This window comes from Notolepis coatsorum, assembly GCF_963971535.1.
Source record: "Notolepis coatsorum genome assembly, chromosome: 13".
Taxonomy (NCBI): Eukaryota; Metazoa; Chordata; class Actinopteri; order Aulopiformes; family Paralepididae; genus Notolepis; species Notolepis coatsorum.
In genome coordinates this window covers 63,572,671-63,595,394 of record NC_140177.1, presented here as the reverse complement: position 1 = coordinate 63,595,394, position 22,724 = coordinate 63,572,671, and the positions used below count along the sequence as shown (strand labels likewise).

The 22,724-nt window shown below is 42.1% G+C and overlaps 1 protein-coding gene across 1 annotated transcript in view; it reads left to right on the top strand.

The window, feature by feature from the left end:
- Nucleotides 1-22,724, top strand: part of LOC311239379 (disks large homolog 4-like) — a gene marked incomplete at both ends in the record, with an annotated part of 140,812 nt that overhangs the window by 102,236 nt on the left and 15,852 nt on the right. Inside the window, 3 exons of the mRNA XM_084327686.1 lie at nucleotides 892-929; nucleotides 1,971-2,018; nucleotides 3,983-4,084. Coding sequence (XP_084183812.1) covers nucleotides 892-929; nucleotides 1,971-2,018; nucleotides 3,983-4,084 — 188 coding nt within the window. The remainder of the gene's footprint in view (nucleotides 1-891; nucleotides 930-1,970; nucleotides 2,019-3,982; nucleotides 4,085-22,724) is intronic.

The following is a 22,724-nucleotide window of genomic DNA, read 5'->3' as shown; positions in this document are numbered from 1 at the left end:
ACCTGGGGAACATAGGACCCGGGGAACATAGGACCTGGGGAACATAGGACCTGGGGAACATAGGACCTGGGGAACATAGGACCTGGGGAACATAGGACCTGGGGAACATAGGACCTGGGGAACATAGGACCTGGGGAACATAGGACCTGAACATAGGACCCGGGGAACATAGGACCTGGGGAACATAGGACCTGGGGAACATAGGACCTGGGGAACATAGGACCTGGGGAACATAGGACCTGAACATAGGACCCGGGGAACATAGGACCTGGGGAACATAGGACCTGGGGAACATAGGACCTGGGGAACATAGGACCTGGGGAACATAGGACCTGGGGAACATAGGACCTGGGGAACATAGGACCCGGGGAACATAGGACCTGGGGAACATAGGACCTGGGGAACATAGGACCTGGGGAACATAGGACCTGAACATAGGACCCGGGGAACATAGGACCTGGGGAACATAGGACCTGGGGAACATAGGACCTGGGGAACATAGGACCCGGGGAACATAGGACCTGGGGAACATAGGACCCGGGGAATATAGGACCCGGGGAACATAGGACCTGGGGAACATAGGACCTGGGGAACATAGGACCCGGGGAACATAGGACCTGGGGAACATAGGACCTGGGGAACATAGGACCTGGGGAACATAGGACCCGGGGAACATAGGACCTGGGGAACATAGGACCCGGGGAACATAGGACCTGGGGAACATAGGACCTGGGGAACATAGGACCTGGGGAACATAGGACCTGGGGAACATAGGACCTGACCTGGGGAACATAGGACCTGGGGAACATAGGACCCGGGGAACATAGACATGCTCCCATGGTATTGATCGGCATTAACCATCTGGTCTCTCTCTCCTTGTGTTGTGAGCAGGGTGGAGAGGAAGGAGTGGTCTCGACTCAAAAACAAAGGTAAGAAACTGAATAAAATAGATCCATAAGCCAGAGAGAACATCTGCTGTGGATTTTGGATTCAAATCCCTCCTAAGATGTAAACAGAGTATAATAACAGCCTTCACGTCTAACCAATCACACCACAGCTGTGAGTCTAACCAATCACACCACAGCTGTGAGTCTAACCAATCACACCACAGCTCAAAACTCTAAGAAAGATGGGTTTAACTCTTGACTTCAGAAACACATTCTGTACCTCAGACTAATGCAACCCCAGCTGAGGTGACCTCCTGTCTAAACTGTATTGACTGCAATGAGATGCCAAAACTATCACAATTTATTATTTGTATTTGTATTTATACTTACTGTATATTTGTATTTATTTATATATATATATATTTGTATTTATATATATATATATTTGTAATTTTATTTCTATTTGTAATTAACCATATATCTAGAGTAGAGTAGCTGTCAACCTGCAAATTGCACTTTAAAGAATAAGAATAAACATTTTCTCAAATCGGGTCCATCCAGCCAACACCAGATTATAGCACCACAATGATGGATTATACTGACCAAAACAACCAGTGTGGCCAACACCAGATTATAGCACCACAATGATGGATTATACTGACCAAAACAACCAGTGTGGCCAACACCAGATTATAGCACCACAATGATGGATTATACTGACCAAAACAACCAGTGTGGCCAACACCAGATTATAGCACCACAATGATGGATTATACTGACCAAAACAACCAGTGTGGCCAACACCAGATTATAGCAGCACAATGATGGATTATACTGACCAAAACAACCAGTGTGGCTCCATGACTCGCTTTAGCAGTTTTTGGAAAACAATGGAGTTCTATAACTTCTGGACATGAGCTGTACAGTAATCTGGTGTTGGCTGGATGGACCAGACTTGTAAGTAAAATAAATGCATTTTAGGTTTTGGTCTTTTCGTAGGCTATGTTGACAATAAGAAACAAATTAAATGACACCTTGTCCTCATTATAATGTTACTGTATCTCTTTGTTCTGGCGTTTGTAGGGAGAGAAGGCTTTGTCCAGAGCTACGAGATGGTCACGCAGATAGAAGGTCAGTCCAGAGCTACGAGAAGGTCACGCAGATAGAAGGTCAGTCCAGAGCTACGAGATGGTCACGCAGATAGAAGGTCAGTCCAGAGCTACGAGATGGTCACGCAGATAGAAGGTCAGTCCAGAGCTACGAGATGGTCACGCAGATAGAAGGTCAGTCCAGAGCTACGAGAAGGTCACGCAGATAGAAGGTCAGTCCAGAGCTACGAGAAGGTCACGCAGATAGAAGGTCAGTCAGAGAGAAGGTCACTGAGAGAGAAGGTCAGTCAGAGAGAAGGTCACTGAGAGAGAAGGTCAGTGAGAGAGAAGGTCACTGAGAGAGAAGGTCACTGAGAGAGAAGGTCACTGAGAGAGAAGGTCACTGAGAGAAAAGGTCACTGAGAGAGAAGGTCAGTCAGAGAGAAGGTCACTGAGAGAGAAGGTCAGTCAGAGAGAAGGTCACTGAGAGAGAAGGTCAGTGAGAGAGAAGGTCACTGAGAGAGAAGGTCACTGAGAGAGAAGGTCACTGAGAGAGAAGGTCACTGAGAGAGAAGGTCAGTCAGAGAGAAGGTCAGTCAGAGAAGGTCAGAGAGAAGGTCAGTCAGAGAGAAGGTCACGCAGAGAGAAGGTCAGTCAGAGAGAAGGTCACTGAGAGAGAAGGTCACTGAGAGAGAAGGTCACTGAGAGAGAAGGTCACTGAGAGAGAAGGTCAGTCAGAGAGAAGGTCACTGAGAGAGAAGGTCACTGAGAGAGAAGGTCACTGAGAGAGAAGGTCAGTCAGAGAGAAGGTCACGCAGAGAGATGGTCACTGAGAGAAGGTCACTGAGAGAGAAGGTCACTGAGAGAGAAGGTCAGTCAGAGAGAAGGTCACTGAGAGAGAAGGTCACTGAGAGAGAAGGTCACTGAGAGAGAAGGTCACTGAGAGAGAAGGTCAGTCAGAGAGAAGGTCACTGAGAGAGAAGGTCACTGAGAGAGAAGGTCACTGAGAGAGAAGGTCACTGAGAGAGAAGGTCAGTCAGAGAGAAGGTCACTGAGAGAGAAGGTCAGTCAGAGAGAAGGTCAGTCAGAGAGAAGGTCACTGAGAGAAGGTCACGCAGAGAGAAGGTCACTGAGAGAGAAGGTCAGTCAGAGAGAAGGTCAGTCAGAGAGAAGGTCACTGAGAGAGAAGGTCACTGAGAGAGAAGGTCAGTCAGAGAGAAGGTCACTGAGAGAGAAGGTCACTGAGAGAGAAGGTCACTGAGAGAGAAGGTCACTGAGAGAGAAGGTCACTGAGAGAGAAGGTCAGTCAGAGAGAAGGTCACTGAGAGAGAAGGTCACTGAGAGAGAAGGTCACTGAGAGAGAAGGTCAGTCAGAGAGAAGGTCACTGAGAGAGAAGGTCACTGAGAGAGAAGGTCACTGAGAGAGAAGGTCAGTCAGAGAGAAGGTCAGTCAGAGAGAAGGTCACTGAGAGAGAAGGTCACTGAGAGAGAAGGTCAGTCAGAGAGAAGGTCACTGAGAGAGAAGGTCACTGAGAGAGAAGGTCACTGAGAGAGAAGGTCAGTCAGAGAGAAGGTCACTGAGAGAGAAGGTCACTGAGAGAGAAGGTCACTGAGAGAGAAGGTCACTGAGAGAGAAGGTCACTGAGAGAGGTCAGTCAGAGAGAAGGTCACGCAGAGAGAAGGTCACTGAGAGAGAAGGTCACTGAGAGAGAAGGTCACTGAGAGAGAAGGTCACTGAGAGAGAAGGTCACTGAGAGAGAAGGTCACTGAGAGGTCACTGAGAGAGAAGGTCACTGAGAGAGAAGGTCAGTCAGAGAGAAGGTCACTGAGAGAGAAGGTCACTGAGAGAGAAGGTCAGAGAGAAGGTCACTAAGAGGTCACTCAGAGGTCAGTCAGAGAGAAGGTCACCCCCCTTCACCAATTACAATGATCTACGTTAATGACAATACAACTTGAACCATCTCTCTCTCTCTCTCTCTCTCTCTCTCTCTCTCTCTCTCTCCACAGTGGACTATGCTCGGCCGATCATCATCCTCGGTCCGACTAAAGACAGAGTGAACGACGACCTGCTCTCCGAGTTCCCAGACAAGTTCGGCTCCTGTGTACCTCGTGAGTCCAGCGTAGAGCTAGAACTGGTAGAATGGACTTGATTGATTGAAAACTTTATTAACAGATTGCAGAATGGGTACAATACAGTACGGCTCAATACAAACAACTGCTACGAGGATGCAGACCAGAAAAATTACACACAAGACATACAAATATACAGTACTGTTTAAGAAAAAGAGAAAAAAATATATATACATTCAAAGGGGAAGAAACTGTACATTGGAGGGGGTTGGGGGGGTGGGGGGATCAATCTCACAGCATTGAGTACCTCGTGAGTCCAGCGTAGAGCTAGAACTGGTAGAAGAGACTGCCTAGATCATCTGGATCTCACAGCAGTGAGTTCTGAAGTGTAGCAGCCATCGTTCCACAGCAGTGAGTTCTGAAGTGTAGCAGCCATCGTTCCACAGCAGTAAGTTCTGAAGTGTAGCAGCCATCGTTCCACAGCAGTGAGTTCTGAAGTGTAGCAGCCATCGCTCCACAGCAGTGAGTTCTGAAGTGTAGCAGCCATCGTTCCACAGCAGTGAGTTCTGAAGTGTAGCAGCCATCGTTCCACAGCAGTGAGTTCTGAAGTGTAGCAGCCATCGCTCCACAGCAGTGAGTTCTGAAGTGTAGCAGCCATCGCTCCACAGCAGTGAGTTCTGAAGTGTAGCAGCCATCGTTCCACAGCAGTGAGTTCTGAAGTGTAGCAGCCATCGTTCCACAGCAGTGAGTTCTGAAGTGTAGCAGCCATCGTTCCACAGCAGTGAGTTCTGAAGTGTAGCAGCCATCGCTCCACAGCAGTGAGTTCTGAAGTGTAGCAGCCATCGTTCCACAGCAGTAAGTTCTGAAGTGTAGCAGCCATCGTTCCACAGCAGTAAGTTCTGAAGTGTAGCAGCCATCGTTCCACAGCAGTGAGTTCTGAAGTGTAGCAGCCATCGCTCCACAGCAGTGAGTTCTGAAGTGTAGCAGCCATCGTTCCACAGCAGTGAGTTCTGAAGTGTAGCAGCCATCGTTCCACAGCAGTGAGTTCTGAAGTGTAGCAGCCATCGCTCCACAGCAGTGAGTTCTGAAGTGTAGCAGCCATCGTTCCACAGCAGTATGTTCTGAAGTGTAGCAGCCATCGTTCCACAGCAGTGAGTTCTGAAGTGTAGCAGCCATCGTTCCACAGCAGTGAGTTCTGAAGTGTAGCAGCCATCGTTCCACAGCAGTGAGTTCTGAAGTGTAGCAGCCATCGTTCCACAGCAGTGAGTTCTGAAGTGTAGCAGCCATCGTTCCACAGCAGTGAGTTCTGAAGTGTAGCAGCCATCGTTCCACAGCAGTGAGTTCTGAAGTGTAGCAGCCATCGTTCCACAGCAGTGAGTTCTGAAGTGTAGCAGCCATCGTTCCACAGCAGTGAGTTCTGAAGTGTAGCAGCCATCGTTCCACAGCAGTGAGTTCTGAAGTGTAGCAGCCATCGTTCCACAGCAGTGAGTTCTGAAGTGTAGCAGCCATCGTTCCACAGCAGTGAGTTCTGAAGTGTAGCAGCCATCGTTCCACAGCAGTGAGTTCTGAAGTGTAGCAGCCATCGTTCCACAGCAGTGAGTTCTGAAGTGTGAGTTCTGAAGTGTAGCAGCCATCGTTCCACAGCAGTGAGTTCTGAAGTGTAGCAGCCATCGTTCCACAGCAGTGAGTTCTGAAGTGTAGCAGCCATCGTTCCACAGCAGTGAGTTCTGAAGTGTAGCAGCCATCGTTCCACAGCAGTGAGTTCTGAAGTGTAGCAGCTAGGGATGCACCGATATGAAAATTGGCCACCGATACCAATTGTTCAACTAACACTATCGGCCGATACCGATACCGATACCGATATTTGTATATTTGTACATAAGTATTTGTAAAAAAAAAAAAAAATTATTATGAAACTACTGTATATTTGTATGTGTATGTTTGTATTTGTAGGCCTCTTTACTTACTTAAAAAAAGGAAACATCAAGAAATATGTTTATGGTATCACTATCTCTCTCCCAGTATCGTCTGGCGGCCTGCAGAGGGATACTATTTTCTCAACCAGAGCTTTCAACCAATGCAATGGAACCATTCTGGCGGCCTGCAGCGGGATACTATTCTCTCAACCAGAGCTTTCAACCAATGCAATGGAACCATTTTGATTGACAGTCGATTCGGCCAATTACGCCACACCGCTAGCACCCACCTCCTGCTGTTCTTACCACCAATCGGCAAGCGTTTATTCATTTTCTACTTTCGGGCATGCCGCCATTGATCTGCTTGCGATTCACTCGAGAGCACATCACAACAAACTTAACGTAGCTAATACCTTAGCTGCCCGGCCCGCCGACCAGCGCTCCACAGCATGACCAAATGAGACATAATGATTTTACTGCAACAAATGTTATAATAAAACAAAGCCTTTCTATACATTTGTCTGGTTGAAAACTTTATTAACAGATTGCAGAATGGGTAGTTTGGTACGGAATGAGCAACGGAATGCAACTGAGCTATGAACGGAATAATGCCTTGCTTACTTGCTGTGTTCGGGTAAATAATATGCTGATGTTATATTGAACGTGTAACACTAACTATATAACGTTATTAACTAACTAGCTACCGTACCGGGAGCTCACGTTGATGCCTGGATGGTGCTAACTAACTAGCTACCGTACCGGGAGCTCACGTTGATGCCTGGATGGTGCTAACTAACTAGCTACCGTACCGGGAGCTCACGTTGATGCCTGGATGGTGCTAACTAACTAGTAGTGGGTAGTTGGGTACGGAATGAGCAACGGAATGGAACTGAGCTATGAACGGACTCGGAGTAATGCCTTGCTGCTATGGGTAATAATAATATGCTGATGTTATTGTCCGTGTAACACTAACTATATAACGTTAATGCCACAAAACGAATGCCTTGTTAATCATAAGTAGTAACTGTGATGCAGTAGCTTGTGTGTGTGTGTGGGGGACGGCGGGCGTTGTGCAGGTAGGTCGCGAGTGAACTTTTTATTTTTTTGCCTTTTGACGCTACACAAATTGGTTATTTATCGGCGACTGCTATCGGCACATTTGAGCTTATCGGCCGATAGCAGTCAACAAGGCACTTATCGGCCGATACCGATACCCGACCGATATATCGGTGCACCCCTAGTAGCAGCCATCGTTCCACAGCAGTGAGTTCTGAAGTGTAGCAGCCATCGCTCCACAGCAGTGAGTTCTCCACTAGAACCTCAAATAGACACATTAGAACCCATGTAATAATATGTTGTGTTGGGTTCAGGGTTCTGTAGGTTACCATGGAGACTGGGGGATATTTGACTATATAAACATTGGTTCAGCTTGAGTTTAGTTTATTTACAAATGAAACAATAAATTTAATTTGTGATTTAAAAGAACAATGATGTGCAGGAGAGGTCAACCCTCCCCCTCAAGAAACACAATAGCTTAATAGTATATCATACAAAAAACGTTAGGTTATGACTATAACCAAGTTCTGTTAGTATAGCGACGCTCGGCATCGCTCTCTGCACTATCTCGCATACGTGCACGCGCACTGAATAAAGACCACAATGTACCTTTAATCCCAATATTCGTCTGACCACACCCCTATCAGCTTACCCATATAAGCAGGGGTGGGGCCACCCACTCTCCTCCTTCCCAAGCTTTCGCCACAAGGCGAGGTCAAAGGCTGCAGCGGCGTCGGATGCCGAGCGTCGCTATACTAACAGAACTTGGTTATAGTCATAATCTAACGTTCTGTATCGTATCGCTCTCGCTCGGCATCGCTCTCTGCACAAGGGAGGCCGAGCGAGAGCCAACGGCCGACAAATACACCCCGCTGACAGCCCCCCACAAACCATCAGAACAGGGAGGGCCGAGCCCCCCCGACCCACCCTAATGGCGGGCACCCCCCCTATTAGGGGCTTCACGGGAGGGCGACGGACCCGACCGTGCGAAGAGGCACTCAAGCAACTCAACGCACAGGGTGAGCAGACCGTGGCTTGACCCCACGACTACACACACGCACAACCCGCATGCCACCCGGGAACGAACGGAGGAACAACCTCGTTACTGCCCCCAGAATCACGGGGTCAAGGGCAAACCCAACCCCGTGGCAAGGCCGTAGCAGCGGAGCACGAAGGAAGACCCAGACCCACCAAAAGGACTGGACTCCCTAGAATGGGGGCCCGGAGAAGTCCATGATGCCAGCATCAAGACCCCACCAGGTGGGCACGTAGTGCCCCGCCCCCCACATCGCCAGCGTATTCGGACAAAGGCCCCTCAGTTACTGCACCTGGTATTCCCAGGCGGAAACCCATCCAAGTACTAACCAGGCCAGAGCCTGCTTAGCTTCCGAGATCGGACGAGATCGGGCGTGTTCAGGTTGGTATGGCCGTAAGCCGAGCGGGCCCTGTCCCCCCAATAGTACACCGCCTGGCACACTGACCCTGCAGAACAGGCAGTCAGCATGGCCGTAAGCACACAAAAAAGGTTAACCAACGGAAGCAGGCAGCGCACCGGGGAAAAACCAGGCAACAGGCTGTTAACCCTAGCCTGGAGACTGCGGACGAGACAGGCGCCAGAGGGGACAGCTGAACACAGCCGCCCCGGCGGAAGGAGCGTAAGCTGGCGGTGTTGCATGACCAAGCCTCCATTTAAAAACCCCCACCCAGAGGGGTCGAGGCAGAGAAGGCTGACACGATTGGCAGACGTCATGAACGTGCAGGGGCACCCTCAAACGGTGAACCCGGGAGTTGACACTGCTCCAACACACCAGGGAATCAACCACCTCGGTGTTACCCAATGCGGTGGTTGTTCCTATAACCCCTCAAGAAAAAACTCCAAAACACACCTGCGGGTATACACCGGCTATACCGCAGTACAAGTGTTTCAGTTTCCAAAAAGGGTTAACCCAGGCCTACGGGTCGCAAACATCACTTCGGACCGGGCCTGGCGGTACGGGAAGCACAGGGTCACCAGAGGAGGTCAAAAAACCACCCCCACAGGCCCCTCTTCGCCATGCGTGAGAGAGGAGCGAAAAATAATGGAGAACCAGCCCCTAAGCACACCGTACCTGGTATTCCCCGGCGGTCTCCCAACCAAGTACTAACCAGGACCAACCTGTGTAGCGGCCGAGATCCGACGAGATCGAGCGCGTACAGAATGGCATGGCTGTAAGCCATGACGACAGTGCTGAGTAAAAACATACCCAACCAGGGTCTCCATAGCGCTTAACCCTGTGACACCCAGACCGACCTGGCATTTTTCCCCCTGAAAAAAGCCCAAGTCCCTCAGGGTACCAGAACAGCAGATCTGCATCCCCGGCGGACAACGGGTTCAACTGATCTGGACCAGCGTGACCAGAACCAGTCCCGTGCCCTAACCACGCCGACATGCCTACTCCAGGAGAAGGGCAGATATGCGTGTTGATCTTAACATGAAAAGAAGGCGCCACCCAGACGTTCGGACGAACCGCGCCTGGTGGCCCACCCCAAGGGCGTGAGACCCCACCACATATGTTCAGATCCATCCCGTCATCATCCCCCAGACATGAACGAGAATCCGTCGACAACCCACCCAGGTCATGGGATGTGGTCGTCGGAAGAGGAAAAACCCCCATCTCAGTTGCTTTATAAAAACGCTGTTTCAACCACAAGCAACCAAGGCGTGCCAGTCAATCGCCTGTTTACAGCGAGCTAGCACTATACGTGCGTCGGGACACACCCCCATCAATGAACAGGCTATTTAGACCTGTCATTGAATCCCCAAGGCGCCCAGGGGTACGACAAGAGGGGTGTGACACTCCCTAACTCCAACACTTCTGGAATAGAAAGAAGGAAGCATCAACAGTATGTATCCCAGTCTACACAGCCGGGGTAAAAATTTTTCACATTTTTACATCCCACCACCCTCCCATAGGAAAGAGACGGGGATCCCCAGAGAGACTTCCCACGCGAGCTGTACAGATTGAAAAGAATATATTGCACCTTGAGCCATGTAAAAAACTGGTTTTAGGGCCTCCGGGGAAGAGGCACTGAACCCATACACACTCAATAAACGAATTGAATCGAATATACATACAATAGAAAAGGACCCTTCTAGAGGGTCCACTCACTTTGACAATCTGAGGAGGAAGGCTCTGTACTCTGATGGAGGCTTCCTCACATGGAAGAAGGAGTCCGAACTCACAGAAGGCCTGAATAGGCGCTTGGTGAGGAGGAGCCCTGACCACCCCCCCTGAAAACAGATCCATCACATGGACCTGAACAGCACACGGAAGTCCTACCAACAGAGACGCGCACGGTGACGTACTCTATGGCGGGGGAATTCCTGCGGTGCACACGCCCAATATACCAGGCCGTGGGACCAGGAACTCCCTCCCCCCCCCCCCCCCCCCCCCCCGTAACGTGCCGAACCGCCACGTGACGGGAACCTTGAAGGACAGGGGGTGTACCCCTGACCGACAGAACAATGGGGAGAGGAAAGGTTACCAGTTCACCCCTTTACGACCCCACACCCATGATACGATGTAACGACAAAAAGAGAATATGACACAGTCATAGTCAGCTCTATGAAGCGTTTCACAGCTCCACACAGCGCATGAGCTAACCTGCTATCTGATTTTTACTAAGGAAAAACACAGAATAGAGAGGGCTCTAAGAACCCCGGTCCAACATACACATGTGCTTCTGTGGCCAGTACAACCCAGTTGTAGGTCACATGACACACACAACCCATCATCACCTACAAAAAATGGCAAAAACACTCAACAGAGGAACGCCGTTTTTTTCACAATGAGAGAATACATCATTCTTGATTAGTATCGACCACAGGCCTTGCTAAGCACACATGACAGCAACCAAACCAATTTCCCTTTAGGAAATAAGTTTCTCCAGCAGATTTAGCACAACCTCAGCAATCAAGCTAAGAGTTACATCGTATCCCTACCACACAAAAGACACAATTAATGCACAACATGTCTGATAGGAGGATGAAAAAGTCCCCAGGGAACCGGGGGGGAAACACAATCCTCCTATTTTACCCTCAATACGGCCAGTTAAAACAGGAAAACCTGTTAATGTGTGAACACACTGTTCATTGTCATTACAGTCTGAGAAAGAACATTCTTTTACTCACTTGTCACCAAGCATAGCTTCATAGGTTAGTTACCTCAGTTGTGAGTACACGGCCGTGTTTCTCACACAACAACCAGATCATTACATCCCGTTTGCACGGAGAAGCTAACTGCCAGTGACAAAACAGCTCACACATAACCCGCAACGTATCCTAAATGCATTGTAGCAACACACGTTTTGGGAAAAACACCGTTATTCACAATACATTTAGCAAAGTAAAACCAGAAGACGTGTTATGAGGTCTGGTCAACCCCGTTCCTACCCGGAACGCAGATCAGCGAAGTGCAGTCACAGACACCGTAGGAAACACAGCCGCTCCTGTGTTGTCCGAACTGGGCAGCGTCACCGCCCCAACCCGCACTACAGTCCCCTGTTGATGCAACCTTGCCGTCCTGGCTCAGGGCAGGGTCGACGAAACATCCCCTGTCAAGGATGACGTCGTGGTCAAGAGTGTAAAACATGTTAAAATCAAAGCACGTTCAACAGAATAGCATCAAGCTAACGGCCGCTCCAACCGTTCGGGTGCTACTGCTTCTGCTCGCGAGACGCCGATCTAACGACGCACGCGATCAGAAGCGAGCTCACGGCGGCGCGCGAGAAGCTAAGCTACCCCGCGCCAGGCCATGGCCATAGCAGCAAGCTAACGTTACCTAGCGACCACGACATGCTAGCCCCGCAGCTAACAGCTGACTGGCTAATAGTAGGCCCTAAGCAGGCCATGCAGCGATCCAGCAGGCTAACGCAGCAGTTAACAGCTGACTGGCTAACCGTAAGCTATGAACATGTAAACAATGACATAACACTCACCCAGACAGGCCGCCGTTCTGAACCTCTCCTCACTTTTTAAGAGAAAAGAGAAAACAAGATGTCAACACCGCTTCACAACGGTGACTTTACCACATCCGACGGAATCAGCACAGTACCAACTGGCCTGTGTAGCTGACTTTGAACATGAATCTGCCGCTATCGCACATTACATGCACATATCCCCTCGTGAAGGAATACTCTCATTTGGATATGAAAGATGGGGCCTTAACACGGTGACAGAGAGAATCCACTCGTCCAGAACACACAGGGATCACCAGTGTCAATGGTCGCGGCCCACTAGTTAAAACTATAATGGTCTTCAGACCAAGGCCTTCTGTCGCCTAGGTGGCTGAACAAAGGACCCTAGCCTGGGGCCGGTTTCCATAAACTTTGTCAAGTAGCCCCCATAGCACTAACAGACAAGTGGAGCCCGCCAGCAAACACTACTCACCCAACCTGGAACGCACCGCTTCTCACAACAGCGGCATGTCCGACAGTTCAGCTGTGGCCAGACAGGTTTCACCCCAACAAACACAGCAAGGAACTGCAGTTGAGAAGCATGCAGCGGCGTGCTCCCAATACGAAAACCGGTGGAGGGTTTTTAGAATGATCATCATCTTCCAGACACTCCAGTACGAAGACAATATCGCCGTATTTTCTCGAAAATAGTGAGAGAGAAAATAAAGATATGATGTCAACGTATCCTTGTTTCCCAAAGCTGCTCCTAAACCTTTCTTCCATCATGGTGTCAAGTGTGGGGATCTACCGAGGCACTTCTTCCTTGTGGTGAAAGCGAGAAGGAGGAGAGTGGGTGGCCCCACCCCTGCTTATATGGGTAAGCTGATAGGGGTGTGGTCAGACGAATATTGGGATTAAAGGTACATTGTGGTCTTTATTCAGTGCGCGTGCACGTATGCGAGATAGTGCAGAGAGCGATGCCGAGCGAGAGCGATACGATACAGAACATACTGATATATAATATCAACTCACATACACATGTGTATACAAATGTAGACATATAAAAAATGTCAAACGTCACGCATTTTTGTGCCCAAGTTTATTCTTTGAAAATGCACATTTATTATCTAACCTGTTCAGGTCCTGTAACAGATTATTAACTAAACTGTTCAGCTCCTGTAACAGATTATTAACTAACCTGTTCAGCTCCTGTGTAACAGATTATTAACTAAACTGTTCAGATCCTGTAACAGATTATTAACTAAACTGTTCAGCTCCTGTGTAACAGATTATTAACTAAACTGTTCAGATCCTGTGTAACAGATTATTAACTAAACTGTTCAGAGCCTGTGTAACAGATTATTAACTAAACTGTTCAGATCCTGTGTAACAGATTATTAACTAAACTGTTCAGATCCTGTGTAACAGATTATTAACTAAACTGTTCAGATCATGTAACAGATTATTAACTAAACTGTTCAGATCCTGTGTAACAGATTATTAACTAAACTGTTCAGCTCCTGTAACAGATTATTAACTAAACTGTTCAGATCCTGTGTAACAGATTATTAACTAAACTGTTCAGATCCTGTGTAACAGATTATTAACTAAACTGTTCAGATCCTGTAACAGATTATTAACTAAACTGTTCAGATCCTGTAACAGATTATTAACTAAACTGTTCAGATCCTGTAACAGATTATTAACTAAACTGTTCAGATACTGTGTAACAGATTATTAACTAAACTGTTCAGCTCCTGTAACAGATTATTAACTAAACTGTTCAGCTCCTGTGTAACAGATTATTAACTAAACTGTTCAGATCCTGTGTAACAGATTATTAACTAAACTGTTCAGATCCTGTAACAGATTATTAACTAAACTGTTCAGATCCTGTAACAGATTATTAACTAAACTGTTCAGATCCTGTAAGAGATTATTAACTAAACTGTTCAGATCCTGTGTAACAGATTATTAACTAAACTGTTCAGATCATGTAACAGATTATTAACTAAACTGTTCAGATCCTGTGTAACAGATTATTAACTAAACTGTTCAGATCCTGTGTAACAGATTATTAACTAAACTGTTAAACTCCTGTGTAACAGATTATTATCTAAACTGTTCAGCTCCTGTGTAACAGATTATTTACTAAACTGTTCAGATCCTGTGTAACAAATTATTAACTAAACTGTTAAACTCCTGTGTAACAGATTATTATCTAAACTGTTCAGCTCCTGTGTAACAGATTATTTACTAAACTGTTCAGATCCTGTGTAACAAATTATTAACTAAACTGTTAAATTCCTGTGTAACAGATTATTATCTAAACTGTTCAGATCCTGTGTAACAGATTATTAACTAAACTGTTCAGATCCTGTGTAACAGATTATTAACTAACCTGTTCAGCTCCTGTAACAGATTATTAACTAAACTGTTCAGATCCTGTGTAACAGATTATTAACTAAACTGTTCAGCTCCTGTGTAACAGATTATTAACTAAACTGTTCAGCTCCTGTGTAACAGATTATTAACTAAACTGTTCAGATCCTGTGTAACAGATTATTAACTAACCTGTTCAGCTCCTGTAACAGATTATCAACTAAACTGTTCAGCTCCTGTGTAACAGATTATTAACTAAACTGTTCAGCTCCTGTGTAACAGATTATTAACTAAACTGTTCAGATCCTGTGTAACAGATTATTAACTAAACTGTTCAGATCCTGTGTAACAGATTATTAACTAAACTGTTCAGATCCTGTGTAACAGATTATTAACTAAACTGTTCAGATCCTGTGTAACAGATTATTAACTAAACTGTTCAGATCCTGTAACAGATTATTATCTAAACTGTTCAGATCCTGTGTAACAGATTATTAACTAAACTTCAGATCCTGTGTAACAGATTATTAACTAAACTGTTCAGATCCTGTGTAACAGATTATTAACTAAACTGTGCAGATCCTTTGTAACAGATTATTAACTAAACTGTTCAGCTCCTGTGTAACAGATTATTAACTAAACTGTTCAGATCCTGTGTAACAGATTATTAACTAAACTGTTCAGATCCTATGTAACAGATTATTAACTAACCTGTTCAGCTCCTGTAACAGATTATTAACTAAACTGTTCAGATCCTGTGTAACAGATTATTAAATAAACTGTTCAGATCCTGTAACAGATTATTAACTAAACTGTTCAGATCCTGTAACAGATGATTAACTAAACTGTTCAGCTCCTGTGTAACAGATTATTAACTAACCTGTTCAGCTCCTGTAACATATTATTAACTAAACTGTTCAGATCCTGTAACAGATTATTATCTAAACTGTTCAGATCCTGTAACAGATTATTATCTAAACTGTTCAGATCCTGTAACAGATTATTATCTAAACTGTTCAGCTCCTGTGTAACAGATTATTAACTAACCTGTTCAGATCCTGTGTAACAGATTATTAACTAACCTGTTCAGCTCCTGTGTAACAGATTATTATCTAAACTGTTCAGATCCTGTAACAGATTATTATCTAAACTGTTCAGATCCTGTAACAGATTATTATCTAAACTGTTCAGCTCCTGTGTAACAGATTATTAACTAAACTGTTCAGATCCTGTAACAGATTATTAACTAAACTGTTCAGATCCTGTAACAGATTATTAACTAAACTGTTCAGATCCTGTAACAGATTATTAACTAAACTGTTCAGCTCCTGTGTAACAGATTATTAACTAAACTGTTCAGCTCCTGTGTAACAGATTATTAACTAAACTGTTCAGCTCCTGTGTAACAGATTATTAACTAAACTGTTCAGATCCTGTAACAGATTATTAACTAAACTGTTCAGATCCTGTAACAGATTATTAACTAAACTGTTCAGATCCTGTAACAGATTATTAACTAAACTGTTCAGCTCCTGTGTAACAGATTATTAACTAAACTGTTCAGCTCCTGTGTAACAGATTATTAACTAAACTGTTCAGATCCTGTGTAACAGATTATTATCTAAACTGTTCAGATCCTGTAACAGATTATTAACTAAACTGTTCAGATCCTGTGTAACAGATTATTAACTAACCTGTTCAGCTCCTGTAACAGATTATTATCTAAACTGTTCAGATCCTGTGTAACAGATTATTAACCTAACTGTTCAGCTCCTGTAACAGATTATTAACTAAACTGTTCAGATCCTGTAACAGATTATTAACTAAACTGTTCAGATCCTGTAACAGATTATTAACTAAACTGTTCAGCTCCTGTGTAACAGATTATTAACTAAACTGTTCAGCTCCTGTAACAGATTATTAACTCAACTGTTCAGCTCCCGTGTAACAGATTATTAACTAAACTGTTCAGCTCCTGTAACAGATTATTATCTAAACTGTTCAGATCCTGTAACAGATTATTAACTAAACTGTTCAGATCCTGTAACAGATGATTAACTAAACTGTTCAGCTCCTGTGTAACAGATTATTAACTAACCTGTTCAGCTCCTGTAACATATTATTAACTAAACTGTTCAGATCCTGTAACAGATTATTATCTAAACTGTTCAGATCCTGTAACAGATTATTATCTAAACTGTTCAGATCCTGTAACAGATTATTATCTAAACTGTTCAGCTCCTGTGTAACAGATTATTAACTAACCTGTTCAGATCCTGTGTAACAGATTATTAACTAACCTGTTCAGCTCCTGTGTAACATATTATTATCTAAACTGTTCAGATCCTGTAACAGATTATTATATAAACTGTTCAGATCCTGTAACAGATTATTATCTAAACTGTTCAGCTCCTGTGTAACAGATTATTAACTAAACTGTTCAGATCCTGTAACAGATTATTAACTAAACTGTTCAGATCCTGTAACAGATTATTAACTAAACTGTTCAGATCCTGTAACAGATTATTAACTAAACTGTTCAGCTCCTGTGTAACAGATTATTAACTAAACTGTTCAGCTCCTGTGTAACAGATTATTAACTAAACTGTTCAGCTCCTGTGTATCAGATTATTAACTAAACTGTTCAGATCCTGTAACAGATTATTAACTAAACTGTTCAGATCCTGTAACAGATTATTAACTAAACTGTTCAGATCCTGTAACAGATTATTAACTAAACTGTTCAGCTCCTGTGTAACAGATTATTAACTAAACTGTTCAGCTCCTGTGTAACAGATTATTAACTAAACTGTTCAGATCATGTGTAACAGATTATTATCTAAACTGTTCAGATCCTGTAACAGATTATTAACTAAACTGTTCAGATCATGTGTAACAGATTATTAACTAACCTGTTCAGCTCCTGTAACAGATTATTATCTAAACTGTTGAGATCCTGTGTAACAGATTATTAACCTAACTGTTCAGCTCCTGTAACAGATTATTAACTAAACTGTTCAGATCCTGTAACAGATTATTAACTAAACTGTTCAGATCCTGTAACAGATTATTAACTAAACTGTTCAGCTCCTGTGTAACAGATTATTAACTAAACTGTTCAGATCCTGTAACAGATTATTAACTAAACTGTTCAGCTCCCGTGTAACAGATTATTAACTAAACTGTTCAGCTCCTGTAACAGATTATTATCTAAACTGTTCAGATCCTGTAACAGATTATTAACTAAACTGTTCAGATCCTGTAACAGATTATTAACTAAACTGTTCAGATCCTGTGTAACAGATTATTAACTAAACTGTTTAGATCCTGTGTAACAGATTATTATCTAAACTGTTCAGATCCTGTAACAGATTATTAACTAAACTGTTCAGATCCTGTGTAACAGATTATTAACTAACCTGTTCAGCTCCTGTAACAGATTATTATCTAAACTGTTCAGATCCTGTGTAACAGATTATTAACCTAACTGTTCAGCTCCTGTAACAGATTATTAACTAAACTGTTCAGATCCTGTAACAGATTATTAACTAAACTGTTCAGATCCTGTAACAGATTATTAACTAAACTGTTCAGCTCCTGTGTAACAGATTATTAACTAACCTATTCAGATCCTGTAACAGATTATTAACTAAACTGTTCAGATCCTGTGTAACAGATTATTAACTAAACTGTTCAGATCCTGTGTAACAGATTATTATCTAAACTGTTCAGATCCTGTAACAGATTATTAACTAAACTGTTCAGATCCTGTGTAACAGATTATTAACTAACCTGTTCAGCTCCTGTAACAGATTATTATCTAAACTGTTCAGATCCTGTGTAACAGATTATTAACCTAACTGTTCAGCTCCTGTAACAGATTATTAACTAAACTGTTCAGATCCTGTAACAGATTATTAACTAAACTGTTCAGATCCTGTAACAGATTATTAACTAAACTGTTCAGCTCCTGTGTAACAGATTATTAACTAAACTGTTCAGCTCCTGTAACAGATTATTAACTAAACTGTTCAGCTCCCGTGTAACAGATTATTAACTAAACTGTTCAGCTCCTGTAACAGATTATTATCTAAACTGTTCAGATCCTGTAACAGATTATTAACTAAACTGTTCAGATCCTGTAACAGATGATTAACTAAACTGTTCAGCTCCTGTGTAACAGATTATTAACTAACCTGTTCAGCTCCTGTAACATATTATTAACTAAACTGTTCAGATCCTGTAACAGATTATTATCTAAACTGTTCAGATCCTGTAACAGATTATTATCTAAACTGTTCAGATCCTGTAACAGATTATTATCTAAACTGTTCAGCTCCTGTGTAACAGATTATTAACTAACCTGTTCAGATCCTGTGTAACAGATTATTAACTAACCTGTTCAGCTCCTGTGTAACAGATTATTATCTAAACTGTTCAGATCCTGTAACAGATTATTATTTAAACTGTTCAGATCCTGTAACAGATTATTATCTAAACTGTTCAGCTCCTGTGTAACAGATTATTAACTAAACTGTTCAGATCCTGTAACAGATTATTAACTAAACTGTTCAGATCCTGTAACAGATTATTAACTAAACTGTTCAGATCCTGTAACAGATTATTAACTAAACTGTTCAGCTCCTGTGTAACAGATTATTAACTAAACTGTTCAGCTCCTGTGTAACAGATTATTAACTAAACTGTTCAGCTCCTGTGTATCAGATTATTAACTAAACTGTTCAGATCCTGTAACAGATTATTAACTAAACTGTTCAGATCCTGTAACAGATTATTAACTAAACTGTTCAGATCCTGTAACAGATTATTAACTAAACTGTTCAGCTCCTGTGTAACAGATTATTAACTAAACTGTTCAGCTCCTGTGTAACAGATTATTAACTAAACTGTTCAGATCCTGTGTAACAGATTATTATCTAAACTGTTCAGATCCTGTAACAGATTATTAACTAAACTGTTCAGATCATGTGTAACAGATTATTAACTAACCTGTTCAGCTCCTGTAACAGATTATTATCTAAACTGTTGAGATCCTGTGTAACAGATTATTAACCTAACTGTTCAGCTCCTGTAACAGATTATTAACTAAACTGTTCAGATCCTGTAACAGATTATTAATTAAACTGTTCAGATCCTGTAACAGATTATTAACTAAACTGTTCAGCTCCTGTGTAACAGATTATTAACTAAACTGTTCAGATCCTGTAACAGATTATTAACTAACCTGTTCAGCTCCTGTAACATATTATTAACTAAACTGTTCAGATCCTGTAACAGATTATTATCTAAACTGTTCAGATCCTGTAACAGATTATTATCTAAACTGTTCAGATCCTGTAACAGATTATTATCTAAACTGTTCAGCTCCTGTGTAACAGATTATTAACTAACCTGTTCAGATCCTGTGTAACAGATTATTAACTAACCTGTTCAGCTCCTGTGTAACATATTATTATCTAAACTGTTCAGATCCTGTAACAGATTATTATATAAACTGTTCAGATCCTGTAACAGATTATTATCTAAACTGTTCAGCTCCTGTGTAACAGATTATTAACTAAACTGTTCAGATCCTGTAACAGATTATTAACTAAACTGTTCAGATCCTGTAACAGATTATTAACTAAACTGTTCAGATCCTGTAACAGATTATTAACTAAACTGTTCAGCTCCTGTGTAACAGATTATTAACTAAACTGTTCAGCTCCTGTGTAACAGATTATTAACTAAACTGTTCAGCTCCTGTGTATCAGATTATTAACTAAACTGTTCAGATCCTGTAACAGATTATTAACTAAACTGTTCAGATCCTGTAACAGATTATTAACTAAACTGTTCAGATCCTGTAACAGATTATTAACTAAACTGTTCAGCTCCTGTGTAACAGATTATTAACTAAACTGTTCAGCTCCTGTGTAACAGATTATTAACTAAACTGTTCAGATCCTGTGTAACAGATTATTATCTAAACTGTTCAGATCCTGTAACAGATTATTAACTAAACTGTTCAGATCATGTGTAACAGATTATTAACTAACCTGTTCAGCTCCTGTAACAGATTATTATCTAAACTGTTGAGATCCTGTGTAACAGATTATTAACCTAACTGTTCAGCTCCTGTAACAGATTATTAACTAAACTGTTCAGATCCTGTAACAGATTATTAACTAAACTGTTCAGATCCTGTAACAGATTATTAACTAAACTGTTCAGCTCCTGTGTAACAGATTATTAACTAAACTGTTCAGATCCTGTAACAGATTATTAACTAAACTGTTCAGCTCCCGTGTAACAGATTATTAACTAAACTGTTCAGCTCCTGTAACAGATTATTATCTAAACTGTTCAGATCCTGTAACAGATTATTAACTAAACTGTTCAGATCCTGTAACAGATTATTAACTAAACTGTTCAGATCCTGTGTAACAGATTATTAACTAAACTGTTCAGATCCTGTGTAACAGATTATTATCTAAACTGTTCAGATCCTGTAACAGATTATTAACTAAACTGTTCAGATCCTGTGTAACAGATTATTAACTAACCTGTTCAGCTCCTGTAACAGATTATTATCTAAACTGTTCAGATCCTGTGTAACAGATTATTAACCTAACTGTTCAGCTCCTGTAACAGATTATTAACTAAACTGTTCAGATCCTGTAACAGATTATTAACTAAACTGTTCAGATCCTGTAACAGATTATTAACTAAACTGTTCAGCTCCTGTGTAACAGATTATTAACTAACCTATTCAGATCCTGTAACAGATTATTAACTAAACTGTTCAGATCCTGTGTAACAGATTATTAACTAAACTGTTCAGATCCTGTGTAACAGATTATTATCTAAACTGTTCAGATCCTGTAACAGATTATTAACTAAACTGTTCAGATCCTGTGTAACAGATTATTAACTAACCTGTTCAGCTCCTGTAACAGATTATTATCTAAACTGTTCAGATCCTGTGTAACAGATTATTAACCTAACTGTTCAGCTCCTGTAACAGATTATTAACTAAACTGTTCAGATCCTGTAACAGATTATTAACTAAACTGTTCAGATCCTGTAACAGATTATTAACTAAACTGTTCAGCTCCTGTGTAACAGATTATTAACTAAACTGTTCAGCTCCTGTAACAGATTATTAACTAAACTGTTCAGCTCCCGTGTAACAGATTATTAACTAAACTGTTCAGCTCCTGTAACAGATTATTATCTAAACTGTTCAGATCCTGTAACAGATTATTAACTAAACTGTTCAGATCCTGTAACAGATGATTAACTAAACTGTTCAGCTCCTGTGTAACAGATTATTAACTAACCTGTTCAGCTCCTGTAACATATTATTAACTAAACTGTTCAGATCCTGTAACAGATTATTATCTAAACTGTTCAGATCCTGTAACAGATTATTATCTAAACTGTTCAGATCCTGTAACAGATTATTATCTAAACTGTTCAGCTCCTGTGTAACAGATTATTAACTAACCTGTTCAGATCCTGTGTAACAGATTATTAACTAACCTGTTCAGCTCCTGTGTAACAGATTATTATCTAAACTGTTCAGATCCTGTAACAGATTATTATCTAAACTGTTCAGATCCTGTAACAGATTATTATCTAAACTGTTCAGCTCCTGTGTAACAGATTATTAACTAAACTGTTCAGATCCTGTAACAGATTATTAACTAAACTGTTCAGATCCTGTAACAGATTATTAACTAAACTGTTCAGATCCTGTAACAGATTATTAACTAAACTGTTCAGCTCCTGTGTAACAGATTATTAACTAAACTGTTCAGCTCCTGTGTAACAGATTATTAACTAAACTGTTCAGCTCCTGTGTATCAGATTATTAACTAAACTGTTCAGATCCTGTAACAGATTATTAACTAAACTGTTCAGATCCTGTAACAGATTATTAACTAAACTGTTCAGATCCTGTAACAGATTATTAACTAAACTGTTCAGCTCCTGTGTAACAGATTATTAACTAAACTGTTCAGCTCCTGTGTAACAGATTATTAACTAAACTGTTCAGATCCTGTGTAACAGATTATTATCTAAACTGTTCAGATCCTGTAACAGATTATTAACTAAACTGTTCAGATCATGTGTAACAGATTATTAACTAACCTGTTCAGCTCCTGTAACAGATTATTATCTAAACTGTTGAGATCCTGTGTAACAGATTATTAACCTAACTGTTCAGCTCCTGTAACAGATTATTAACTAAACTGTTCAGATCCTGTAACAGATTATTAATTAAACTGTTCAGATCCTGTAACAGATTATTAACTAAACTGTTCAGCTCCTGTGTAACAGATTATTAACTAAACTGTTCAGATCCTGTAACAGATTATTAACTA